Consider the following 25,745-nt stretch of genomic DNA (forward strand, 5'->3'; position numbering starts at 1 on the left):
CAAAGAGAGTTCCAGGACACCCTGGATGCACAGAGAAGGCCTGTCACAAAAAAATAGACAAAAACCAAAGACTTCACATCTAATAAGGTAAAAATAAATACTGGCCCATCATATTCTGGCACACAGTGCTCAAATACTGAGTATGTAAACTGTCCAAGAATTTGCCAATCACATTTATGTCAAAGCTTCCATACTGATGAGGAAGAAAATACTGAGATATCAAGACAGCCATTTTGCCAACTTTTCCCCCACAATACCACCCTGATACTGGTCTAAAGACAAAAACAAAACAAATCAACCTATCAAACACACACACACACACACACACACACACACACACACACACACACACACCAAACACCAAAAAAAGTTGATACCTTAAAAAATAAACAGGCAAAAATATTTTTAAAATATTCAATAGTTTTGTCCTTCTTCCATTTGAAAGCCAAATACACCAACTCTAGAAAAAGCAGAAAGTTAGCACTGCTAACTGAGGCTTTCTACCAAGCTCCCATTATCTGTCCTTTCTGCAACAAAAACAGCAGAGGCAAAAAGTCAGTTCTGCATGGGTTGACTGACTGATTATAGTTGGCATAAGTGACTCTGAACCCATATTAATCTTTTAACCTCTTTATTATTAATTTGATTAATGAACCTAACTTTGTTGACGTAAGAACCTGGATGCTACTAAGCTAGAGAGGCTAACATTAAAATCAAATCGCTTCTACTCTGAAGCAGATCTTGAAGCTGAACTTGATTTGATCTTGTAGCAAAAACGTACAGTCAGAAATGTACACATAATGAAAATTTAAATAAATAAAGCAGATAAATGTAGTATGAGAGGCATGTTCATTAAACCAAGGCAGGTCTGACATGAAAACATGGCTTTATTCCTTCTTTAATTTCACATAAGAAAACAATTAAATTAAGTCAAGGCACTGCCATGCTACCTGCTTCTTCAAACATCAGAGGAGAATTAATGATACTTTTTCAAGCAATTTTTAAGCAAGCATCACAAAAACTGCAATTGGTTAAAGAGCTATAGATCTGTTATAGAACAGTGGTCCTCTATGACTAAAACATTCTGTCCTTCAGGAAACCTCTTAACAGGAAGGTAAACAACTCAAAAATAGCTTCAGGAAGTCCCTGAAACTAAGCAGATTCTCTAGGACCTTATCTGTCCAAGTAAGAAACAAAATCTGAGAGTGTCTTCTCAGACTAATAGGGTTGAGGTGCAAAGACACTCTGAAACCAGACCAGCTGCTTAGAAGAGTTTTAGACCACTGAGTCAGCCGGAAAGAACACTCTCCAACTTGCTCAGTTACCTACTGGCTACACTGTCTGCTCCAGGTTCCCCAGTTTTTATGAACAATTATGTGTGCTAGGATAGGTTTTGATAATGCAACTCTCTTTGAGTCATTTGTGTTCCTTCAAATAACCCCTCACCGTATGTTCATTAGTAAGCACAACAAAATTCATCCTGTCACCAAACTGGGATTTGATGGGATCTGTACTTTGGTCTGTCCCTACCTGGGATGAGTGGATATGTGTATTGCGTCTTCCCCAGGAAGAATATTTTCACATCACAGGATCATCCCTCCACAAACCATTTTGAAAATACCTTAAAGAACATATCCAGATTCCTTTACCTGACATGTAAAAGCAGGGAGCTAAAAGGTAGGTCTACAGTGGGCGATTATTTTAAAAATACAGATTATTTTACTGCATCCTGCTTTGTAAAATACAATTTGTTCAGGCATCGAAGTCCTAATTATGGACAAAGCAACTGCTTAAAGCTGCTCATGGAGCAGAAAAGTTGAGCAGATCTTTACCGTTCGTCATTTTCTATAAAAGCTTGCAACCCTTAAGATAATCAGGAAGAATAAACGTTCTGGCTCGGGGACCAGGAAAGCTTCAAGAATGTAGAATGTGGAACTTGGCAGTGACGACTGTGAGATGCCTCTGGACAGTGAGCTGGACAGTAAAATTCCAGGTGAAGAGGGACAGGCAAGGGCAGAGATGAGTGAAATGCTCTAGATTTCTAGACAGGGCACAGGTGACTTCCCAGGTGTGGAAGGAATGTGGGGGGAAGGAGCCTGTGGGAGGTGAGGCCAAAGAGGAAAGTTAGGACAGGAATCCACACATCTCTGATACCTTGACAGGCATCCAGGATGCTGGAGTAGGAGAGAGGCACGTGAACTGACCCCAGCTTTGTAAATAGTCCTTTGAGTGTATTAAATATTACAAGAAAAAAGTAAAATGGAACTAGAGACAACAGCTAAGAATGGTAAGAAATAGAAGTCTAAAAAGTCCATTAGATTCTAAAACTCTCAAATATTTAGTATGTCATCCTTGTGATACCAAAAAAAAAAAAAAACAAAAAAAAAAAACAAAAAAAAAAAACAAAAAAAAGAAAAAAACTTTTTTTCTTTCATTTATGGTAAAATGGAAGTGGTCAGTTGAGATGAGAGGTGACAAGAGAGACTGACCAACATGGATGGCCAACGCATACAACAGTCTCAAAGAGTTGCTAAGTGTAGGTGAGATGTTATATGCAGCTACATGCACCAAGGCTCTGACTGAAACAGCAAAGGTAGACGTGAGGCAGGATGCAGTTACACTCTGGGTGAAAGGCAACCAAGCAAAGAAACCATGGTTAGTGGGAGTCAATAAACCAGAGCCTGGTGGAACTTCTCAGGTTAAGCATAAAGGAAGCCTCCAGGCCTCTGATGGGAAGATCGTAGCCCTGGGCAAAGGGAAGTACATCATCAGCACTTCAGCAGGCCATACCTAGGGTGGAAGAAACTAGTTATCCTCATTCAAAATCCATGAACAGAACCACCAACTAAAAGTATGCTATGTGAACGTCGATAAAGCTGGTTTTCAACCTTCATGTCTTGACCCCATTGGGGTTTGAAGGCCATTTTTAAAAGGGTTGCCTATCAAATATTTATCACATTATGACTCAAAACAGTAACGAAACTACATTTATGAATTAGCAACAAAAATGTTATGGTTAGGGGGTCACAACATAGGGAAGGGTCAAGGCACGAGGAAGGTTGAGAACCAAACTGAGATAAAAAGCCAAACCTACTTCTCCACAAGCTAGAAAGTCAACCCACTGTAATCTTCAGACTGTATGCAAGCAAGCTAATTTTACATATAGTCTCAGCTGCCCTCACCCAGCTTGTTTTACTCACCCAAAATTGGTCAGAGATCTCCGTCACTCCGAACATTAGTGTACTCAGAGCTGGCTAAGATCTCTCTTCCGGCTCTAGTTGGTAACTTCCCATACACTCCTCACACCTCCATTTTAAGACCTCCTGAGCCCTGAGACAGAACTAGTCAGTGTCTGAATTCCTACATTTTCTACATGCTTCAGATCAGCTCCAGAACAGGGCATGGTGGCTAATACCTGTAATTCCAGCACTGAGAAACATGAGGCAGGATCCCAAGTTGGAGGCAGCCTATGCTATTGTCTCAAAGGATGAAGAGAAAGAGGACAAGAAAAAGAGGAAGACAAAAGGGAGGAAGAAAAAAAAGTCCTGATAGAAGAGGAGGGAGAGGAGGGGGAAGAAAAGGAGGCAAAGGTCAGCACGAGAGTCGCCTCTCCCAGGAAGCCTCTGGCCTTCCTACAAAGCCTTGATTACTGGACTTACCACAGTGAGCAGCCCATCCCTTGGCTACTTCCCCCTAACCAATCTTAAACTTCCAGCCACAATAAAATTTTACCTTTTTATACCTACTATTAACCTCCAATTTCTGACATAAAGACAATCTAACAATATGTTGAATAAATAAACGTTTTTCTAATTTCCTAGTAACTGATCAGGTTTTGGATAGTTACTTATTGTGGATATTTAACAGAAAAGAGTAACCTTATTTTATTTCTGGCAGATATTTAATAGTACTTTAAGATAGGGGACTATTTAGTATTACAAAATACAAGTATTTTTAAGTTAAGGCAAAAGAAAGTAAACAGAAATATCTCCAAAATAATAATAATCTAAGACAATAAAATGAACAAAGCTACAACTCTCCATTCACTAAGGCTGGAAAATATTGAAAACAGGACATATAATGTTAATAGGTTTGACTGTTAAGAGTTTTTATAAAAATCATCTAGCTGGGCCTAGCAGCCCATTTCTTAGGAAGATCTTTAAGTTTGAGGCTAGCCTAGTCTAAATGGTCAGTTCCAAGCCATCCAGAGCAATCCCCAGCTAAGGGGAAGGAGGGGGAGGAGGGAGAGAAGGAGGAGAGGAAGGAGGAGCAGAAACAGGAGGAAGTGGAGGAGAGGGAGGAGGAGGATCAGGAAGGGGAGGGAGAGGAGGAAGAGGGAGGAGGGGGAGGAGGAAAAAGAGGACATCAGTCTTGAACAAGTTGACTGGGAGTCACTATTTAAAAATCAGTGGTGGGTTTTTCACCAGCTTCCATTTAAAGTACATCCTTGATTTTAAAAGCTAGAAGGGTTTTAAAGGTTATCTCAGAAGACCTTTTTTAACTTCATGAATTCCCAAGTCTTTCTACTCAGGACAGTTGAGTACACAGACCAAAATGCTGTTATTTTCAGAAAACAGACAAATGCTTACTAGAAACTTAAGAAGCTTTGACAAATCTTGGAACTTACCTAGTTCACTAAAATCATCAAATACTAATGTGCAATGTGCTTTTGAGCTGTTTACATTTTTGCGAGTTTATCCAAATAAAAACCGTTAGGTAATAAGTGAAACACACCTCCTCACTCCCATCCCGTCTGCTGCCCAGACCTGCTGCTGGTCACACTCGCTTCCCCTGTTCGCAGGCTACTAGCATCCTGGTTGAGGTGCTTTGGCTTTGCGTTCCCTGAGATTAGAAAACGTGTCTTCCTTCAAAAACAGCCCTGACAAGTTGACAGTTTTTAATGAAATAGATTCCTGTGGAAATGAGGTTTGGCTAACTGACGGCCCCTCAGAGATCAACTAATGGCAACAGCTCCTCAGCTGACTCCCAATTCTCCGTACACCAGACAGTCTGTGCTTTCAGAAGGGCCCTTAAAAAAGACTTTGAAGGAGAGAGGCTAGAAAGATGGCTTCCCTCTTAAGAGCACTGGCTACCCTTCTTCGGGACCTGAGTTCAATTCTCAGTACCTACAAGGCAGCTCACAACTGTCTATAACTGTAGCCCCCAGGATCGTATTCGCTCTTCTGGTGTACATGTAGAGAAAACATACACACATGCATACATACACACACAGTATTTGTAAAAAGGAAACACATCACCCATTCAAGTGGGAGCACTTATCCTCTTGAGACATGTTCTCAACAATCTGCTATGGTCCTCTTCTTAGATACATGGAGCAGAGAAAGGCAATTTCTAACTATTCATGTGACAGTTGACTTGCTAAACACCTCAGCCAGTACTGTCCGTCTGTGCATGTGGGATGGATATAAAATTACCAAAGAACACCTTTCCATGCACAACAAGACAGTCACAATCTCAGAGACAGTCTTCTGGTGAGAGACCGTATCTAACAATAAAATCCACTTGTGCACGCTTATTACCATTCCTAGAGGAACGGTAATATCGTTTTTTTTAATATAGACACGGTGTACTTTTACTATCTCTACATCTTACCAGGTAGAGCCTTTTCTAATGATTGCTACAGGCTAGAAAAATGTGCTTACAGAGAATCACATTCCATGAATTAATGAGTTACAAAAGAGCCAGCTTTACACTTGAGAAACCATGATCCCAAGCCAAATACCAACTACGGACTTTCTGAGCAAAAAAACTGAGAGCCAGTGCTGAGGAGACAGCCGTTCCCCGTCCACGGAGGATCTGCCATGTGAACGGCGGAACCTTACTTTGATCCACAGAAACCATGTGAAAAGCCCACCGTACAGCAAGGACTCTTGGTGGAGACAAAGATAATACCTAGGGTGCTGTGACTAGCCAGCCTAGCATATTTGGGGACTGCCTGCCCAGTAAGGGGAGACCCTGTCCCAAAACAAGATGGGGGGATCAGAAGTGGACAGGTTAAGCCAAGCTTGTATGTCACATGATATGGTAGATACACAAAAATGTCAAGCGCTCAGCTACAGACATTTGTTACATGAACGTGTGCTCCAGGAGTTATTGGTGTCCTTAACTCTTCCCCCTACGCGTAGGTCATTCTACGGCTTCATCTGAGTCTTGTTGCTCTACAAACACCATGGCCAGGTTTAAGGCAATAAAGACGCCTTGCCAGAGTATCTTCAGATGAATAGCCTCCACGGCTGCCTGTCCAACTGGCAGCCCGGCCCATGTCTGCTGAGCCAGCCGGTCTCGCGGGGAGAGTGAACTGCCCTCTGCTGCCATGGTGATGATCCTCACTCCTGCTGGGTTACGAAATATTCCCTGCAGGAATTTTCCCGTTGGCACTTTAGTAGCCCTTATAGTCCATGCTCCTTGGGAAGGACGGCTTTCTCCACACTTGCCTTTACAAACTCCGGCCAAGAAAGGCAGTTTTCAAACTGGCTTTCCCAGAGTCCACGGAAAGCCGAGCTGTGGAAAATTCTGAGCAGTGAGGAAGAGGATACATACATTCACACAATGTACATTCCTGTACACTTTCTCAAAAGGCTCAGGGACCTCACACACCGGACACCATACCATTCAATACAGGAAAATTAAAAACGATTTGAATACTTGGGATGTTCCTTGTATTAGCAAGGTATTACATGATCTCAGAGGTTGTTTAAAGATATATATGTGCACACTGATATGCATACACACATATATACTAATATACATATACAGAATATATACATAGATCAGTCTACATATATACACATATACATAATCAATCAGTATGGTATGAGAGCAGGTGTGTGCACACCACAGCACAGGTGAGGTCAGAGGACAATGATCTGATTTGGGTTCTCTCCTGCCACCTTGGGGTCCAGGGACAGGACTCAGGCTGTCATACCTGAATACAAGCGACTCTACCCTGTGAGCAATCCACCAGCCAAAGGTGAATAAGACAGAACCACCTTTTCCTCTCAGCCAACGCGATCTCGTCCTATGAACATAATTTCCATGTCTTATAGTAATATTTTCAGTGTGCCTCCTGCTAATGCCCAATCTAATATTTGATAAAGCTGGTTTTCTGCAAGTACAAATACATGTTAATTCTTAAAAGTTAACTGTTGATTAGAATAGAAAGATTTCCTATCCTTACAAATGAGTTATCCGCAAACAGGCTGAATTCCCATCTTTCTAACTAACCCTCTCCCTTTCAAATCCATTCCTAGTCAGAGACCCAGCTTCTTGGCCCTTTAAGAAAGCCTGAGAGGTCCCAACCCTTTCACGCTCCTATACCCCAGAGCCAGGAATTCACTTCCTCCAGAGTACTGCCGAGAAGCCCCGAGCTGACCTGGGCAATACACACATCTAAGCAGGGCTAGACAGCACAACTCTGAATTCTCTTTACTCAAAGGGCAAGTTCAAGGCCGGCCTGAACTACATACACAGTGAGAAGCTCTTTCGAAACTCTCTAAAGCAACCAAAACCACAGAAGAAATGATACCCCTGACCCAGGAGGCAATTACATGCAGTCAGACCTTAGTTCAACTCCATGCAATAGTTAGCCGCTTCTATTTCCCCCAAAGAATGTCCTTTCTCTGGCACCTCACCCCTAATGACACACACAGATTTCTCTAAATGTGCGATGGTTTTCAGTTTTTAGCTGTGGAATTAAGCCTGCAGGTGGTTCCGTCATAGCACCAGACCTGGAAAATGGTCGCTCCGGACGCTAAAGCTTACGTACCTTTCAGTTAATGATTTCATTGGGAACAGTTCAAAGGCCCAAAGGGTGAAAAGTTAAACCTAACACCAAACCACATAAGGAGAGCCAGAACTTGCTAGGCAGACATTCCAAAAAGAATGTAAAGTAACTAACATCTTACAGCATAAACCTAGAGACATGAAGGCAGTATGTGAGTCAAAAAAATGTGAATGCTCACGGAACAATCTAGAAGTATGCATGCCATCTACAATGTTAAATGCACTACTTTGGGAGCATTGTGGACATTAAGGTTTAAGCCAGTGCTCTGAAAAATGAATTTGCAAGATGCTGTTCACTGAGCTTCCATCAGGGCCCTGCTTAATGCACATGGTCATATCCCCAGGATACAATGAAAGAAAAGTGCTTAACCGAACTTTCTCCAGAGCTTTGTTGCATAAAACACGGCAATTTGCGAGCTCATAACGCATCATGGAAACGTTCAAATGCCAATTATTATTATCTCCACAAGGCAAAAATAGTTCTTAAGTTACCAGTTCTTTCAATGTTCTGTATTAATAAGCACGGTAGTTTTATTTAAGAAAAATAAAATGGTTAAAAAACTGTTTTGCCCCCTTTAAGGTTACTTCGTCTACACTCTGGCCTTCCGGCCTTGCCACAGGGTAGTCCTCCGAAGCAAAGCATGCAGCAATTCTTAAGACACAGATAGTTTTCTAGAACACTGACACTTGGCTTTCAGACCTGCCACTGTCTGGTCATGTGACTGTTCATAGCTCAAGAATATAGACTCTTCTCTGGAACAAGTGCATGTCAGCCGAATGTTGTCACTGGGCACAGCAGTACATGTCCAGATGCTAAAATGCCAACAGGAGTTGGCACCACTCCTGTGACCAGTTTCCACCAAATCAACACTACTGTCTTTTTTGTTGTGTTCTTGTTGTTGTTGTTTTGTTTGGTTTGGTTTGGGGGTTGGGATAGGTTCTCACGAGGTAGCCCTAGTTGGCCCAAAATTCACTATATAGAACTCACAGAGATCTATCTGCCTCGGTCTTCCAAGAGTTGGTATTTAAAGAATGTGTCACCGTGCTCAGTATCACCAAAGTTACCACAACCTTGCACCTTTGAAAAGTGGACATCTGACTTCACAAATACTTGTTTGGGGTCATGTTTACAAATAATTGTTTGATCTCTGCAGCTGTCAAAGTCTCTGCCATTTGGCAAGTTACCTTGGGAAACGCACTGATTAAAGTCAACTTAGGAGAAGCACCCTATTTCTTTGAAAATTCTTAAATGCCCCGTTTAGGCTTGGGTACAACCAGAACACACCAATAAAGCCAGTGGGGTGTCAAGAAATTCTGAAAGAGACTTTCTTCTCAGACTTAAAAAAGAAAATGGTATATGGAAGCTTGTCTCAAACAACTTAAAAATGTCTAGTACTATATACAACTATATACAACTCGGTGGTAGACAATTGTTACCTAGCACACACAAGGTCCTGGGTGCAACTTCTGGCATGTTTTTGTTAAAACAAACCCAAAAAAGACCTTTAACATCCAAGTTCATTTATGAATGTACTGCCATAACCTTCGCTGTCAAGGCCATACAACCTACAGTCTCCTGGAAAGAGGACATTGCCTAGAGCCTGCCAGAAGGTTCAGCCCACCATGAGAGCGCCCTCTGTAAGCCAGTGGGCCCGGAACACATAGCAAAGCTAGGAGCATGTAGGCCTGGAAGTAAGCAAGTAAGCAGCATCCCTCCACTGATTCTACATCAGGTCCTGCCCTCACTTCCTCAACAGCGGACCCATAAGCCACAGAAGCCCTTCCTCCCTAAGATGCTTCTGGTCAGAGTGTTTTATCACAGCCAACAGAAAGGAAACCAGAAGACCCACTTAACCATAGTTGCCCCAATAACAGCTCTCCAACCCAGTCCTTGAACCCAGGGCCTTGTTGTCTTAGAGTCCAACAACCTGTCGTCCACCGCCTTCCCTCCTCAGACAGTGTCTCGGCCAATTGTCCAGACCTGTCTCAAGCATGCATTCTTTTTCTGAAGCCACTCGGGAGCTAGGACGTCAGGTGTGCACCACCGTGCCTGGCGCAATTAAGGTTTCTGATCAAGGGTGGAAAAAGAGCTGCAGTGTTTATGACCCAAGACAAGCACTGTGCACGCTCCCCTCAAACACTAGAGCAAAGGGTAAGGAGTTCCCGGGACTCTCTTTGCTTATCAGTTCACTAAAGGTAGATTCTAGACAGACGCACAGTTTTACCGCATTTGCAGTGCACCATACCTCCATTTCTAGGCAGATGCACAGTTTTACCGCATTTGCAGTGCACCATACCTCCATTTCCTGTTTAGGCTAGGTAGGAGATCTGTTTGTGAAAGGGACGTTCTCTTCGGCCTTTGACCTGTGGTGACAATGGTGGCAAGTCTTACTTTCCTGAGTACAGGTGTGGCTGAGCATTATAGCTCTACCACAGAGCCTGTGCAGTCACTGCAGGTCCCACGGAAATCAAAGCAAGGCACTTTTGATTGTTACCTCTAGATGCAGGAGGAGGCAGCGTCTCAAAAAGGCCTTGGGTTATTGGAAGTGCAGTCTGCCCATCACCTTGCTAGCAAACTTCTAAACTAATGGGGGGGGTGTGCTATGGTGAAAAGGCAAGGGGCATCTCCCTGGAATGGATATACTTCACCAAACACCATCCTCTACTCCCTGGGAAAGTTAAAGGAGAGAAAGGGGTGTCCCTGTCCCCCCTTGTAGTAAAAATAGTAAAGTGCAGCATTTCGATGGGTTGCTTTCGAATAACTGTGGGTGACTATTTGAGGTTTATTGGACACAACACATGCCTGGTGCCTGCCAGTCTTATTCCCACAGTTGATTCTGTGGCACAAGACTTTTCTACCACCACGGAGGGTCACACAGTGCCCAAGCCAACAAGCAATGTGGCGAAACTCGGTGCCTGTTCTTCTGCCCCAAGCTCACCCCTGCAACTGCAGCTTGCCAAGTGCCATCTGATTTCTGGATGGACCAGTTTTCTTTGAAACCAAAGCGAATGCTGTCAAATGCCAGGCAGGGAGGCGTGCTGGCTCATTCCATCAGAGCATGGCAAGTAGGCTGAAGCTCCGAATAAAGGAAAAATGACTCACTATTTAAATGATCCGTGCTCGGCAGGATCACCTGCCCATATGCTATCATTTCACAGAGGGCTTTTTGTTTTAATTGAATTTATTCACCGATAATTCCATACATGTATATAATGCATTCAGATGGCTCTCGCCTCCCTCACAGTCATCCATCTTCAACCCCCTGCCTCTCAACACCTTCCTTACCTCCCCACGTTTCTCAGAGGTTTTGTTATTTTGCTGTTGCTGATTTTAAAGATGAAGTCCGACTTAGGAACTCATCTTATTTTAGAGCACTATAAAATGCCAACATATCGCCAAAATATCCTGAGAAAAGGAAATAATAAGAAAGAACACATGAGAAACAAACATTTCTATGAAAGTTTGCAGTTTTACATCTATTTTGGTAAAGAAAAGAAAAATAAACCAATAAACTGAGCAACGCTTAAATCTAGGTAGGAAAAAAAAAAGCAGTCCAAACCATCAGAGAAAAAAAAAATGTTTTCTGTAGGTGATGGTTCTGGCAGTGTGGGAAATGGAAGTCTTTACAGGTTTGGTTATTTAAAATAGAGCCTCATTATACAGCCCAGAGTAGCTGGACCCTCAGATCCCCCTGCCCAGGCCTTCAGAATCCTGGATTACAAGTGTGCTGGACTTACAGACCTGAGCTACCATGCCTGACCTGACATGATTTAATTTCTTGCCCCCATATTACTTCCGAATTCCCAATTTCTTCTTCCTAGAAGTAGAACAAACAACCCATTCCCAATTCTATTTTTCAATCGATCACTGTTCATGTCAACAGTCCCTTTCCTCTGCTAACAGGAATTCTGCACCAAAATGCCAAGACCGCTGACAATTCAGACTTTCCAGCCTTGACGCATAAAGAATGATTAGGTACAACCTGCCTACTTGTACGGTCTCAACAATTACTGCACTTTCAACCCCCCCCCCCACAGTGACTTATAAATCAGATGCTCTTCCTGCGCCTATTCAAACAGGAATGGTAAACCAGTAAACAACAACAGCATGTCCCAGAAGAGCACTACTAACGATTTTCACTTGTGCAGTTAGAGATTGTGTTCAGTGTAATTTCAGAAGAATGCGATGCTTCCTAACATAAACGAAGCTAGATCGAATCTCAAGAGTGAAGAGATCTGCGCCAGTGACTTTATAATACTGCGTCTGACAGCATCTCAGCAACAGGAGACTGGCAGTGCTTCTAGAAGTGAGCAGTTAGCACGCTACAGCCTCTAGTACCACACAAGTGAAGCTTCTCCTTCTTTACTAGATAAGCAAATTCTCTGTGTCCATCCCCAATATTGACCCTGAGACTCAAGTTCCCACTGATTCAAATGATTCCTATAGAAGAGCGAATTGTTGTTGGCCTAAGTATCTGCAGAAAATAAATTAAAACCTGGTACTTACATAAAGGTAGCATGGCCTCATCTTCTTCTTATTTCACAGGAGATGTAAAAATACACTGTGAACACTTAGCAAGTTAGACTGTGCTACAAGAAGCAAACCCAATACTGTGAATGGGTAACGTACACCAATACAAGACCCTTTATAAAAGACAGGAATGACTGCTAAAGTCTAAGTTTAGAGTAAGAATTACTGAATAAAAAAAAAAAAAAAACGGCAGACCAAGACACATTTGCTTGTGACATGGCTTCACATGCAGGGGGTATGAGCACCTGAGAACAGGCTACGAGACCATGAAACAAAAGCTTCGCGTGTTAGAGAACTACCTGAAATTTTAAATCTGATTCACTATAAAATATTATGTCTGTTGGAGACTTTATTGTGGCTGAAGCAATGGCCTAGCTGTTAAGAGCATCCACTGCCCTTACAGAGGACCCAAATTTGGTTCCTAGCAACTGACATCAGATGCCTTACAAACCACCTGTTACTCTAGCTCCAGGAGCTCTGGTGTTCTCTCACATGCGCACATAAACACAAAACACACACATACACAGACAGTTTAAAGAAAGACAACATCATCGGTGTGCAAGTGCTAAACTCTATTAACATTGTGCTGCACACTTATTTAAATTACACTTGTCACGTGCACCCGAGGAAACTTAAATTATAGTATCCTACCAGGATTCCAAATACATAGTAAAGCAAGACCTGGGTAAAACCAGCCCCAGGCCCCAGTAGGATTCCCAGCAGGGGCTGGAGAGGAAAGTACAGAAAACAAATGCTCCTTTTGTTGTTGCTAGTGTGTTTTCTGTTGTTTCAACATTTGGTCGTTCTTGTTTACATTTTAATCTTTTTAATAGATATTTTATGTATCACATTTCAACTGTTATCCTGTTTTCCCCCTCTTCCATCCCCTCCTCCCCACTCCCATTGCTTCCATGAAAATGCTCCCATTCCCACCTCATTGCAGGGTGTTCCCCAACACTGGGGAAATGAGCCTTCATAGGACCAAAGGCTTCTCCTCCCATTGATGCCAGACAATGCCATCCTCTGCTTTGTTTGAGACAAGAGTTGCACATTCTTGCTCAATCTGGTCTTGCCTGAATTCACTGTAATCCTCCTGCCATGGCCTCCCACATGCTGGGATTACAGGTATAAGCAACTTGTCACACCGGAAAAGTTTATGTGAACCCCAATAACCTTGGGCCTTTAAGGGGTCTACATGGGAGAAATGCAAGGTCTAGAGAGAGCTCTCCTACCATTATGTCATTTCATGTCATTTAAATATACCACCAACTGGAGAAACAACTAGATAAATGCCACAACGCTTACATACCAAGGAGTTACCTTCATTGACACATTGTCAATTAGACTAGGGATCAGAGTCTCCCTCTCCCATAGTACTTTGGTTGTCATGGTAACAAAACACTGACAGAACAAACTTGTGAAGGAGGGGTAAATCTGTAAATTGTCCATTGCATTGTGGTAGGGAAGCCATGGGTGATTTCTGGATAGCCAGACCCTGTCTAAAGCTCCAACTTTGGGAGACCACGAAACAGAGCTAGGCCCTGAAAGCAGCACCAAGCTAAGGCTATAGCCACTGTGAGCCACAATTCAGCTAGCCTAGTCCCAAAACATCCTTCCAAAACTGTACTACCAGCCCGGGACCAAGCAAACATGAACCCACGGGAGACATTTCCCATTTGAGCCGTGCTATATCCCCAAAGTTAGAGGTGTTGATCTTGAAGCGGTTGTACACAATCCTGTACATCACACATTCTAAGTAATCTAACATCACTCATGTGTTCCACAACAAGGCCGCAGATCCAAACCCTCGGAACAGCCTGTTCAGCGTCGGAACGTGTTTTCCCACCATCCGAAGCTGTTATCATTCATTTATCAGCCATCTAAATATAACATGTTCTGGGCTGTTTGTCCGTTTTGTTTTGTTTTTTTTTTTAATCTTCATCCCAAGTACAAATGTGTTCATCCTGACGGCTGTATTTAGCAAATAACGCATTACTCAGCGATCCTAAGCAGAATAAAACAACTCTCCCTCCCAAGCTCCCTGAAGTTGGGTTCTGAGGTAGTGTAAAACTGTCAGCTAATTACCAAGAGCTACAGAAAAGAAACTAATATACACAGCTGATATACAATTAAAAAACATCAAACTGCATATGATAGAGTTGTTACCCCAAATTGCAAAAAAGTCACCATTTTATTTTGAAAATAAGTATGATTTTTATCTTTACATTTTTTTGGAATTTAAATGCTTATGACATTATGAACAGCCTGACTTTCCTTGACAGGGTTAAACGGTTTGGTGTCTAAACCTAAGCTAAAGGGCTGTGTTCTGGACTCCTGAGCAACACTACCTTTGCCCTCCTTACATGTCCCCGAGAGGATCTGGGATAGCCTGCATGGCTGCACATCATTCCCAGAAAATGTCCTAGAGCCACAATGGCTCAGCAACTACGTGATGACTAACATGGGACAAGTCCTCACCCACCACCCAAATCAGGCTGCATGGTGAATGACGCGAAAATCAACAGAAGGTTTGACCTTCTGCGTCAATGCACAAAGCATTCCAGATGCCTTCAACGATTTGAGTGAAAAGGCCGAACTTTTGCAAATTGCTTCTTGACAGGAGAGCTCGAAGAACACGCTGAAGACCAACACATCAGCGGTTATAAAATGCTCAGCACTTGGTCCCTACGGCACCATTTGTCGTCCTCGGTGCCCATGCCATTCCTATCACTGACTGACGTCACCCTGCTGCCCAACCCACTGCCAACATCCGTGTAATTCCAGAACCAGGGGGTCGATGTCACTTAGTTTTCAAAGTAATTATAAAGCAGCAATAAGTGACCAAACCCAATTCTCAAATGCCCCGCTGCTGGCCACTAGATCATCTGTCTTTCTCTCATTCTCTAATGTTGGAGACAAGATCTCATTCTGTATGCCTTCTTAAACCTCAAACTACATGTGTAGCTCTGGCTCCCTTTGGATTTTATAGAAATCCTCCTGCCTCAACTTCCCTTACTGCTGAGACTTCAGACAGCTACAACCAGCCAGTTTTAACTTTTAATGTGCTTAATGGGCAGAACATACACACAAAGAATGGATTTAAGTTATCATTATGACTTATTATTATGACTTATTATCATTATGACTTATTATCATTATCACTTATTATTATGTTCAATTGTAATGAAATCATAGATTTGATTTGAAAATACTTAAAAAAAACTTCTCCAAATAAATTCAAAACTGTGTGCCTTACAACTATGTCCAAATGGGGGCAGAAAATGTGTTCTCGGCCTTTACAAATCCCAGAACTGAATTTTCTTAGCACTCTGTATGAATCAAGGCCTTATACAGTTCTACGAACACATTATGTCACTCCTGGTGAAAAATTGTACCTTCCAAAGCACACTGCATTTCCAAAAAAAATATGGTAAAAAAAGACTAGACATTAGAAATCAAAGAAAAAAATCTGCTGCAAATAGAATGTCAAGAAGAAAATTAGTATATTTCCTTTATCAGATTACTTGTGTTAAATACTTTTCTTGAAGTGATGCCACACCTCAGAGTTTCTTAGATGGGAAAACAGATCATTGGGAATAAACTATCAATAAAAATGAACCACAACAAAAGACAGAACAAGCAGAAAACAAGTGAAGTGCTCACCACACACAAGTAAAGAGCTATGATCAAATTTCCAGGGTCACAGACCAAACTGGGCATGGTGGGTGGGATGGATACCTGTAACCTGTGCTGGACCTGGAGACAGGACCTAAAGACAGGACCTGGAGACAGATCCCTAGGGCTGCATGGTCCAAACATAAGGAGCACAATAGAACATGATATTGACAGCCAACCTCTGGTCTCCACAGAAACCCACATGTACCCGCATGCACCATGTACATTCACAGTCATGCCCTACACATAAACATTTACACAGAGATAGACTACTGCAAAAATCAGAGTTAATCTAACTGTTCTCTAGGGATGGAGGATGTCATATCTTACACAGCAATAAGAGCTAGGAAGAAGGCACTCCCTAGCCTGGTAGGATACTTTGTCCGGAAATGTTGCAGCCATCCATGGAATAACAGGACAGCAGAGGAACAGAGTGGGCCAAAGGACAGGAAACACGGATACCGTCCTCTTAGATAGCAACCTCTTTCCTATGAGGATGGGTTTTCTATCCTTGCCTCTGTTTTTCAAGGCAGTGTATACAGCAATTGCTGATCAAGTGTTGTCTCTCTGACGCTCCACTTTGTTCTAACCCACATCCTTTTCCAAAGTGAGAAAGTCAACCCAGTGGTTCCCATAACTATCCTGATGTCTCTTGATTTGATTGGTCTAGAAGGCGTAGCACATCCCAGTGAGCCCAGAACAGAAGGGCCTCAGTCGTTTTCCCATTAGCAGCTCAATTTCCTGTTATTCTAGAATATCTGAATGGACTGACACACAACTACAACAGCTGTTAAATGCTGGCTGGCTACCAGTGGTCCCCATTGGCTCATCCAATGCTTCCAGACTTCTGTTTTTGCAGAAATAATACCCTGAAGACAGAGCAGACAGATGGAAATCTTCCAGGGCTGGCCATAAATTCCTCACCTAGGGTTCAGTACCTTAACTACTTCCTTAGAAATAGATCGTGTATGGTTATTAGGTCATGGACAGAAATGGTGTGATTTTAGCAAATATGGCAAAAGGCAGTCAATTGCTTGGTGTTTGTGATGTTTAATATCTCAACTGTCTGCTTCATAAACTATAGAACCAGCTGGATGAGGAGACGCTGGGCATGGCCTGCACAGTATAAAACAGACATAAGCTGAGCATGTACCCACCACGCCCTGCTTTCTGGCTGTAAATGTAAACTCCTCTGGCCTTGACTCTCCCGCCATGACGGCTGGACCTAGGAACCAGAAGCCTGACTAAATCTTTTTTGATTTTGTACAAACATTTTTATCAGAGCAACAGCAGAAGCAAGGCTAGTACTAAGGTGTCCAATAGATGAGACTGAGAAAACGGGTTTCCTGTGATGGTACCATCACTCTAATCATAGATTATAGTAATTTTAGCATTTGATTCTATCCAAACTCAACCTACACACACACAAAAATCAAAATCTCTACACACACATGATGAGGCCCAGCTATTATAACTCAAGCTCATAATCAGTAATATCTCAAAAGCTTGCCTCTAAAATACTTAAATCATTTCCCCCCAAAAAAATCAAAATTCATTTCCACGGTTCCCGGATGTTTGAAATCCATACCTAAATCTTTAAACTCATGGACAGCACTATAGGCTATGAAAGGCCAGCAACTACAGCTCACTTTTTACATTTCCTAAGGACCAGCCAGTCCTTAAAAAGCCTCTTCCAAGATAGGCATTCCTCAGAGAGGGAGCTTGTATGCAAACCGGAGCCCCTTGGCCTTTATAAATAGTCATGGGAAATTTCATTCTCCCATACTTTTAGTTTGTTTTTATTATAACAGATGGGGAAAAAAATTCAGCAAAGCAGAATCATGAAAAAAAAAAAAAAAAAAGTCCCATAGCTATCACATTAACATTAGCACACTAAAAGGCCCAAGGCTAAGAAATATCTTTAATAACAAAAAATATAATGGAAATTGTAAAGACTATTTGACTAGGCTGATGAGACAGCAGAGCTGGAAAGGTGGCTCCTACCAAGGCCAGCACTGTGAGTTTGATCCCAGGAACACACATAGTGTCAGGGGAGAACCACTGACTCCATGCACATACACACACACACTCAAACACACTCTCTCTCTCTCTCTCTCTCTCTCTCTCTCTCTCTCTCTCTCACACACACACACACACACACACACATACACACACACTCACACATACACACACTCACACTCAAACACACTCTCTCACACACACATACATACTCACACACACACACTCTCTCACACACACACACTCACACATACACACACACACACACTCAAACATACACACACACATGCACGAACTCACACAGATAGGGCTACCTCTTCTCTCATTCAGATGAAGCACACTACAGTCTTTCAAAACAAGAATCATGTTTTACTAGGAGAAACTGGTAAGGAAAAACTCTCAGTTCTACAACATCATCAATCTAGGCTTCAAGATGCCCAAGGAGGGCATGGAGATCACCTACATAGACAAGAAATGCCCCTTAAACTGGTAATGTCTCCATCTAAAGTCAGATCCTGTCTGGCGTCATGACAAAGATGAAGATGCGGTGGACCACTATCATCTGCAGGACTGTCTCCATTACAGTCGGAAGTACAACCGCTTTGAGAACATGTCTGTGCACAAGAACATGTCTGTGTGCCCCTCCCTCCCCGTTTCAGGGATGTACAAGAACATGTCTGTGCACCCCCCCACCCCACCCCCCCAGCAGGTCCCTGAGTGCTCAAGGTCACCAAGGCCTCTGGCACCAGGAAGCAGTTTCAGAAGTTCTAAGGAGAGTCTGGCAAACGCCCTAGAACAAATAAAGTAATTTTCCAAGTTGCAGGGGGAAAAAAAAATTAGATAGGAACTCCATCCGCCTCAGGGCCGTTTTTTTCCTGGACATGCATTTCTAAAAACTCTGACCACATCCATCATTGTGTGGAAAGGTTTCTCTACTCCAGGAGTGTAAAAGTCCAACCAATAGAACAGAAATTAATGCTGTAGCTTCTAAATGTTAAAATTCAAATACATTTGCCAAGGGTCATGCCTAGTCTTCATTTAAAAAAAGAAAAAAAAGAAAAAAGAAACTATTACAAAAACCCTCTAATAGATGATATAATTTTATTTTCTGAATGCATAAATCATTTAGACCCAACTGACATTAGTGCTCAATATTTAAAAGAAAATACATGTTCTAATTTTAAAAATCAATACGTCATGTTTTCACTTCCTAAGTTGGGTTGGGTGTCAGCCAACTTTACTATGTAAAGCATCTAAGTGTGTATATGTTTTTAGCTTTGCAAGCTACAAGAGTATCATCTGGGCTATTCAACTACACTATGAACACAGTATCCAAATGCATGGTGCCAGCTAATTCAGCTCCCTGGATGTACAGGTAGAAAACAAGAACTTCATATCCAGGGAACACCTGTGGTCAAAACCCAAAACGACGAAATTTGCTTTCAAAATCATTCAAAGTACTTAAACAGATAATTCTCCCAAGAAAGGAAAGAAGTAAGCAAAAGAAGACAACTGAAGAGCTACATGAAGTCATTAAACATTAGGGAAACATACACCAAGCATGAGAGACTGTCAGTCAAACCTCTAGGATGGTTACTATCAGCCTAAGGCCAAGCCTACCCATGAAAGACACAGGTTTGGAAATAGGGTCTTGCATCCAAAAATCCCTGCATCCACTACAGTTATGTGATCATGGTCATGCTAATTCAGCAAGCATAAGATGGCGTTAATATACTTTCTCAAAAAGAGGAAAAGCAACTTGTTTTAAGAGTTTTAAAAAAATACTATAGAGAGTGTGAATATGAACTTTGCAAACTCACAATCAAGCTTGGTTCCTTAAAAACAGCAGTGCCTCCACCCCAACCTCAGCTGCAGATGCTAATCAGTCACTCTCAAACCTGGTGGTACAGTAATCCTAGCCATGCCCTTGGCCCAGACCAAGCCAGCCAAAGGAGAACAAGTCGATGTGTGAGAAAACACAGGCACTGGTTTTAAAGTTACCTTCATGATTCTCGAATTGAAACATATGCTAAACATTTAATAGTCAAACTTTAGCACCAATAATGAATCAAAATAGAGGCAGAAGCGGTTGATAAGTCCTTTCTTAATTTTCCTCCAATTAACTCCAGTGCCCCCAAGCGTAAAGGGACTTTAACATCCCAGGTTTGTTTTGGAATCTAGATGGTATGATCCTTCAAAGCAAGGTCAACTAAAGCTTTGACATTTACATTTTGAAAAGCTGAACCAGAAGCTTATCTGGGTGAGTAAATATTGCCAGCATACGCATGTGATTTCAAAGATAAAGCCTCAAGCTGAGATCAGCACGCACATTGCTTGTTCTCAGTGATTCATCCACACTCGAGAAGACTAAGACGCAAAGCTTGGATAACTTTACTCCAGGAGAATAAGCCCACTCTTCTTTGTGGGGATCGTGTTCCGAGTCTCCCACGGATGCCTGAAACCGTAGCTGGTTCTGAACCCTGTCTATACAGTTTCCCAATACACACACCTACCTCAGCCTAATTTATGAATCAGGGAACAGTGAGATGCTAGAAACCATAACTAGAAAATAGAAGGTTGCTGCGACACAGGTTACATGAGGTGAATGTGTCTCTTTTAAATCATGGTATACTTAATTCATTTTTGGCATCTCTGAATTTTCAGAATCACAAATCTTGGAATGATGAGACCATGACTAAGTAAAATGAGGAGATTCTTTGTTTTTCTGGTTTTATTATTATTATTTGAGACCAGGTCTCACTCTGCATCCCAAGATGGCTGAAGACGGGACAGCTGTTCTGCCCCAGCTTCCTAAGTCCTGGGATACCCAACAAATAATGCTTTCTTAACCCTAAAACACTACTGTGCTTTGAGTTGGCTGATGGCTACCAAGTGCCTGCGGCCTAGGAGAAGTATGGATAGACACTGCACCACATACTAAACAAAGACATCTCTTGGGTTTGATAAGCTGGACTGGATCCAGATGGCACTATATCATGTTACTAAGAAAGGAATGTGGTGACATTCACAAATCATTCCTTTCTGGAATGTTCTATGAAATATTTTGGGGCCATCACTGACCACAAAAAAAAAAAAAAAAAACTCTTAGCTAGTAACACTGGATATCCACAGTAGAAAGTAAAATCATGTTTGGTTTCTACCCTCACTTCTAAAACCTTTCAGCTCTTCAACCTGTGTCTCAACAGGGCTCGTCTCTTCGAAGACACGCTGGCCTAGCATTCCCAACGAAGAAAACTAGTAAGCAGTTTTCATGTGTTGCAATACAAATTAAACCAGCTACCTTTCATCTATGTGAAAACCTATATAATAGACACAGATAGATGATAGATGTCAGATAACATACATATATGTGGATATACATTATGTGATATCTACGAATATTCGGAAGGAAAAAATATTTAGATAAATTCAAAATATCATTGTTAATGTGAGCAGAAATCTAAGATCTGGACAGCACCTACAATCAAAGCAGGTTCTAAAAACACTAACCACCAAGAAGACTACATACCACTTACAGAAAACTCTACTGGTCACAGCTTAGTCCAACAGCAGGGAGCTAGTTAAGGCGTAGCTAGTTAGCCGTTTACAGCTAAATCAGTACTTGGCCACAAGGCTCACTTACTGTGACTAAGTTCTGTGTTAGGTTGGTCTAGTGGAATAAATGCTAGAGCCCAATTCAAATCAATTGCTTTTTGCAATTTTACTTTAAAAGTGTGTGTGTGTGTGTGTGTTTAACACGAAAACTTTAATCTAGCATAGTATCCTACTACACATAAAGGCATCATCTGCAAGAGGATGAGGTGGGAACATCCAGAGTTCAAGAATAGCCTCCACTTTATAGGACTCATCTCAAAACAAATCAACTCATGGGGGAAACAAATACATAAACATTCAATCTCAAAAAAAAAAAAAAAAAAAAAAAAAAAAAGCTGTCGGAATTCTATGACTTTTGAAGTCTAAACTCAACAGCATTTTTCAAGGTCAGAAGCCAAGCCTACAAGACATGCAACAAATGCCCAGTGGATTGAGGGGGTAAACCCCTGAGGAGGTGCAATGACTTGAACAGGAAGGACCCCTTCACTTCAGGGCCAGGATCTTTTCAGCGGGTGTGCATGTGGCAGCCACAGTGTCTAAGCAGATGAGCCCATCTCCCTCAGGTGTCTCACCAGCTGAGAGTAAAGTAAAGGAAAACACAGAAGAAACACTTAAACCCTACCACATTTTTATTTGCATATGCAATATAACAATTATTTAGAAACATTTCAAAGCAACAGTAACCAATCGGCCACATAGTTATTTATTTTTCCTAAAATAATGTTATTCCCCCTCCCCCTGGAGGGTGCTAACATCTTATGTTACAATATAATCTGGTGATTAGGTACTTGATGAAGAAGCCAGTTTAGCCCCAGCTGTAGAGACTAAAGGCCTGAGTTCAGGCAGCCCTGTGGGTTCACCAGGTGAGGGCCTGCTAGCTGTAAGAAAGTGGAAGACCATAAGAAGGCAAGCAGAGAAAGCCAGGCTCACTTTACCACTGTAGTCTGTACCCATAACCAACCCACTCCCGTTAATCCCCCTTAATGACCTTGCCACAGATCTTAAAGGAACCATGCCTCTAATTCCGTTATGTGGGGGAGAGGGACAAAGTTTCCAACCTAGGAAATTTCCACAAGGACAACCATATCTAAACTAGAGCAATCTGTTAACAATTCAACAGTGTTACCTTAAAATGTAGATTTGTGCCTTACCTTAGTCAGGAGACATTCAAATCAATTAACACAGTGAAGGGGTGCCTCAAACCTCAGGTTTTACTAATTGGCACAGTAACTGAAGCAGAGAGCCCCCCCCATTTGTAAACTATGTAGCTGCATTGATTTGTCCTTCAAATAACCTGTTACAACAGCATAAACCTTGGAAAATTACAGACAACAGAGGACTTCTTTTGAACAACAATATCCACGGCTGAGAACTAAAGTAGGGCCTCACCAGGTATTAAGCTATTGAGTCATGATATAATTAGTTCTATAGTAAAGAACCTACCTTCAAAGCCAACAATTATATCATATTAGGATTGCACCCTGCTACCTCCTAAACACTCATTTTCCCACAGTTTAGACTTTTTAAAGGTATTCCCCCACCCCTTAAGAAAAAGCAGACACTAATCCTGAATACCCAATAGACTTAACAAGCTTCGGAATAGACAACTGGGAGAGGACAAGACGTTAGGAGATCATTTTTATCTTAAAGAATTCTGTTAGGTGTTACTGCAGTGTATTTACTGGTGCGTTTTTTCCAGATGTCTTCCCTGACATTTGAAAGGTAAGCGCAAAGGTTCTTTAAAATATTTTCCTCTTTGGTGGTGTATGCCTGCAACCTCAGTTTTGAGAGTCAGCAACAGGAGACCCTCAACTATAAATGCAGTTCCAGACCAGCCTGGGCTAAAGGAGTCTCTACTGAATGAATGAATAAATGAATGGATGGATGGATGGATGGATGGATGAATGAATGAGTGAATGAATGAGTGAGTGAATGACTCACTGAGCATTTAATTATATGCATACTCTTAAACTCATTCGTTTAGCCCCCAAGTTCTTAAGCATACAACCCAGTCTATTCTAAGCTTATCACTAGAAAACTCTCTGTATTTCATCACAGAGCTCTCAGACCTCACCCACTTTGTTTAAAAGAACAGACTCTTGAGCGACTGTGACGCCCCTCTGTGTAAAAGGATGACACAAATGCACAGTGGAAGTCTCTGCTGTTTTCTTAAGAGTCTAATTCAGTGTCGGGTGAAAGCCGGTTCATCATTAACTTACACGAATCCACAGCTCTGTCTCCAGGCCTCGGTTTACGCTCATATCCTATCAACACATTTACTATTTCATACAGCTAAAATATAAGGAAGGAGACACTTCAGTGTGTGAACAGTAAAAAATTGTCCCCACCCCAAGAAAACGTAGCGCTCTGCGGCACTGGGGATATTTGCATGGAGAAGATAGAAATTTAGAGAGAGAGAAAAGAACAAATTCACACACCGCATGTTTCCTCTACGTAAGCATTACACTAAATATCTGTTAGATTAGTCATGTTGCCTTGAGACTCTTCCATGTTTCCTCTAGACCACTGCCAATGATCGCATGGCCTCTAATGAATAAACATGCTGTGACTTGCTCCTAAAGAAACGCCTGTCATGTTCCAGGGAAAAATGACTTCTTCACTCTTAAACCAAAAAAAAAAAAAAAAAAAAAAAAAAAAAACCTCAACGACTCTCATTCATCGCTTACAAAGTCGCCTGCTCCTGTTTCCGGAATGCTCATACTTTGTTCAGGGCATTTCTAGGTCCTAACTAACGAAGAAAAAAGAAATTGGGTGTGGGGGTGCCTTATGGTAAAGAGGATACAAGAGAGCAATGGGGCGTTCTCAACTAGGACTAGCTTGGCCATTTACCATGACAAAGGTTATTCTCAAGTTCTAGGCCCTTGCAGGACTACCTGTCCTCGCCATTGTTTACCCAAATGTTTAACAGAGTGATTTTTAGCATATTTGGCAGGAAGGCATGCTCCGTTTAATATTAACTCACCATGTGACAGCCCCTACCCTTCCAATCGCTCCTCAAACACGTGACAGTAAAGAAGTATAGGTGTTTGCCAGTGCGACTGACTTCGCGCTCGGCTTTGGCATCACCAATTGGCCAGAGGCACACACACACCCACACCCCGAGTCTGAGGCGAGCACCCCCGCCTGCTCCCGGAACTGTCAAGCCGGGCTGACAGCTGGCACACCTTGCTGCGCCCTCCGTGCACTTTCAGGAAGCCCCTTCCTTGCAGTCACCTTGACAGAAGCCACCCGCCTGGGCCCGAGCGCTTGGCCACAGAAACTTTTCCTTCCTTTCCTGGAGCGCACTTACAGGTGTCGTCCCCCCCACCCCCCGCCGCTCCGCAGCCCCAACAAGGAGCCCTTTGTTACCCTCCGGGACTCCTCACCCAACGCCTGCCATTCGCCCGGCCTTCCGAAAACCCCGATCCGAAAGCTTACCCAAACCACCGACCCCCCCCCACACCGACCCCTTACCCCGGTTCGCCCGGGAGGACGCAGTCTCCCGCCCGCGTGTGGGTCCGCCCGAGAGCCCGCCGGCCCCGCGCGAGGCCTCAGCGGCCGGGAGGGCAGCTTAGCCTACTTACCCTGCGGAGCCCGCGGGCTGCATGGCCGGGGTGCGGGGTGCGCTGCGGGGTGCGGGATCCGGGACGCTGCGGTCCATCGCGCTGCTGGCCGCGGCGCGGGCTCGAGCTCGGAGGCGGCGCGTCACTGCTGGGGTGGGAGAGGCCAGCGGGTCAGGGCGGGAGCCGGACGGCCGAGAGCCCGCCTCGACCCACCGCAGCCCGGGGGCGGCCCCGCCTCCCCGGGGCGCCTCCACCTGCGGGTCCGTCCCTGCCCGAGGCCGCCGCGACGACGGCCCCTGGTCCCCGCCCCGGCCGCGGCCCGCAGCCAGTCGGTGGCGAAGGGGCGGCGCGCGGAGGCCCGGGCTGCGAAGGAGGAGGAGCGGACCGGGCGGGACGGTCGCCACGCCCGCAGTGCCTGGGCTCCAGCAGCCCTGCTGCGCACCAACTGAACCCCGAGCAAACTTTTCCGGAGGAGCTGCAGACCACAGCGCCCCCGCTTTCCCAAGCCTCTTTAGGGGACCCGGCCCGTCTAGGCTCCG

At 43.2% G+C, this 25,745-nt stretch overlaps 1 protein-coding gene across 1 annotated transcript in view; it reads right to left on the reverse strand.

Moving 5' to 3' along the window:
- COBLL1 (cordon-bleu WH2 repeat protein like 1) overlaps positions 1-25,433 on the reverse strand; it is a 144,535-nt gene extending 119,102 nt beyond the window's left edge. Inside the window, exon 1 of the mRNA XM_080927140.1 lies at positions 25,228-25,433. Coding sequence (XP_080783266.1) covers positions 25,228-25,304 — 77 coding nt within the window. The 5' untranslated portion in view covers positions 25,305-25,433. The remainder of the gene's footprint in view (positions 1-25,227) is intronic.
- Positions 25,434-25,745: the final 312 nt, after the last annotated feature.

The sequence above is a fragment of the Micromys minutus genome (genome assembly GCF_963924665.1).
Source record: "Micromys minutus genome assembly, chromosome: 13".
In the NCBI taxonomy this organism is placed as follows: Eukaryota; Metazoa; Chordata; class Mammalia; order Rodentia; family Muridae; genus Micromys; species Micromys minutus.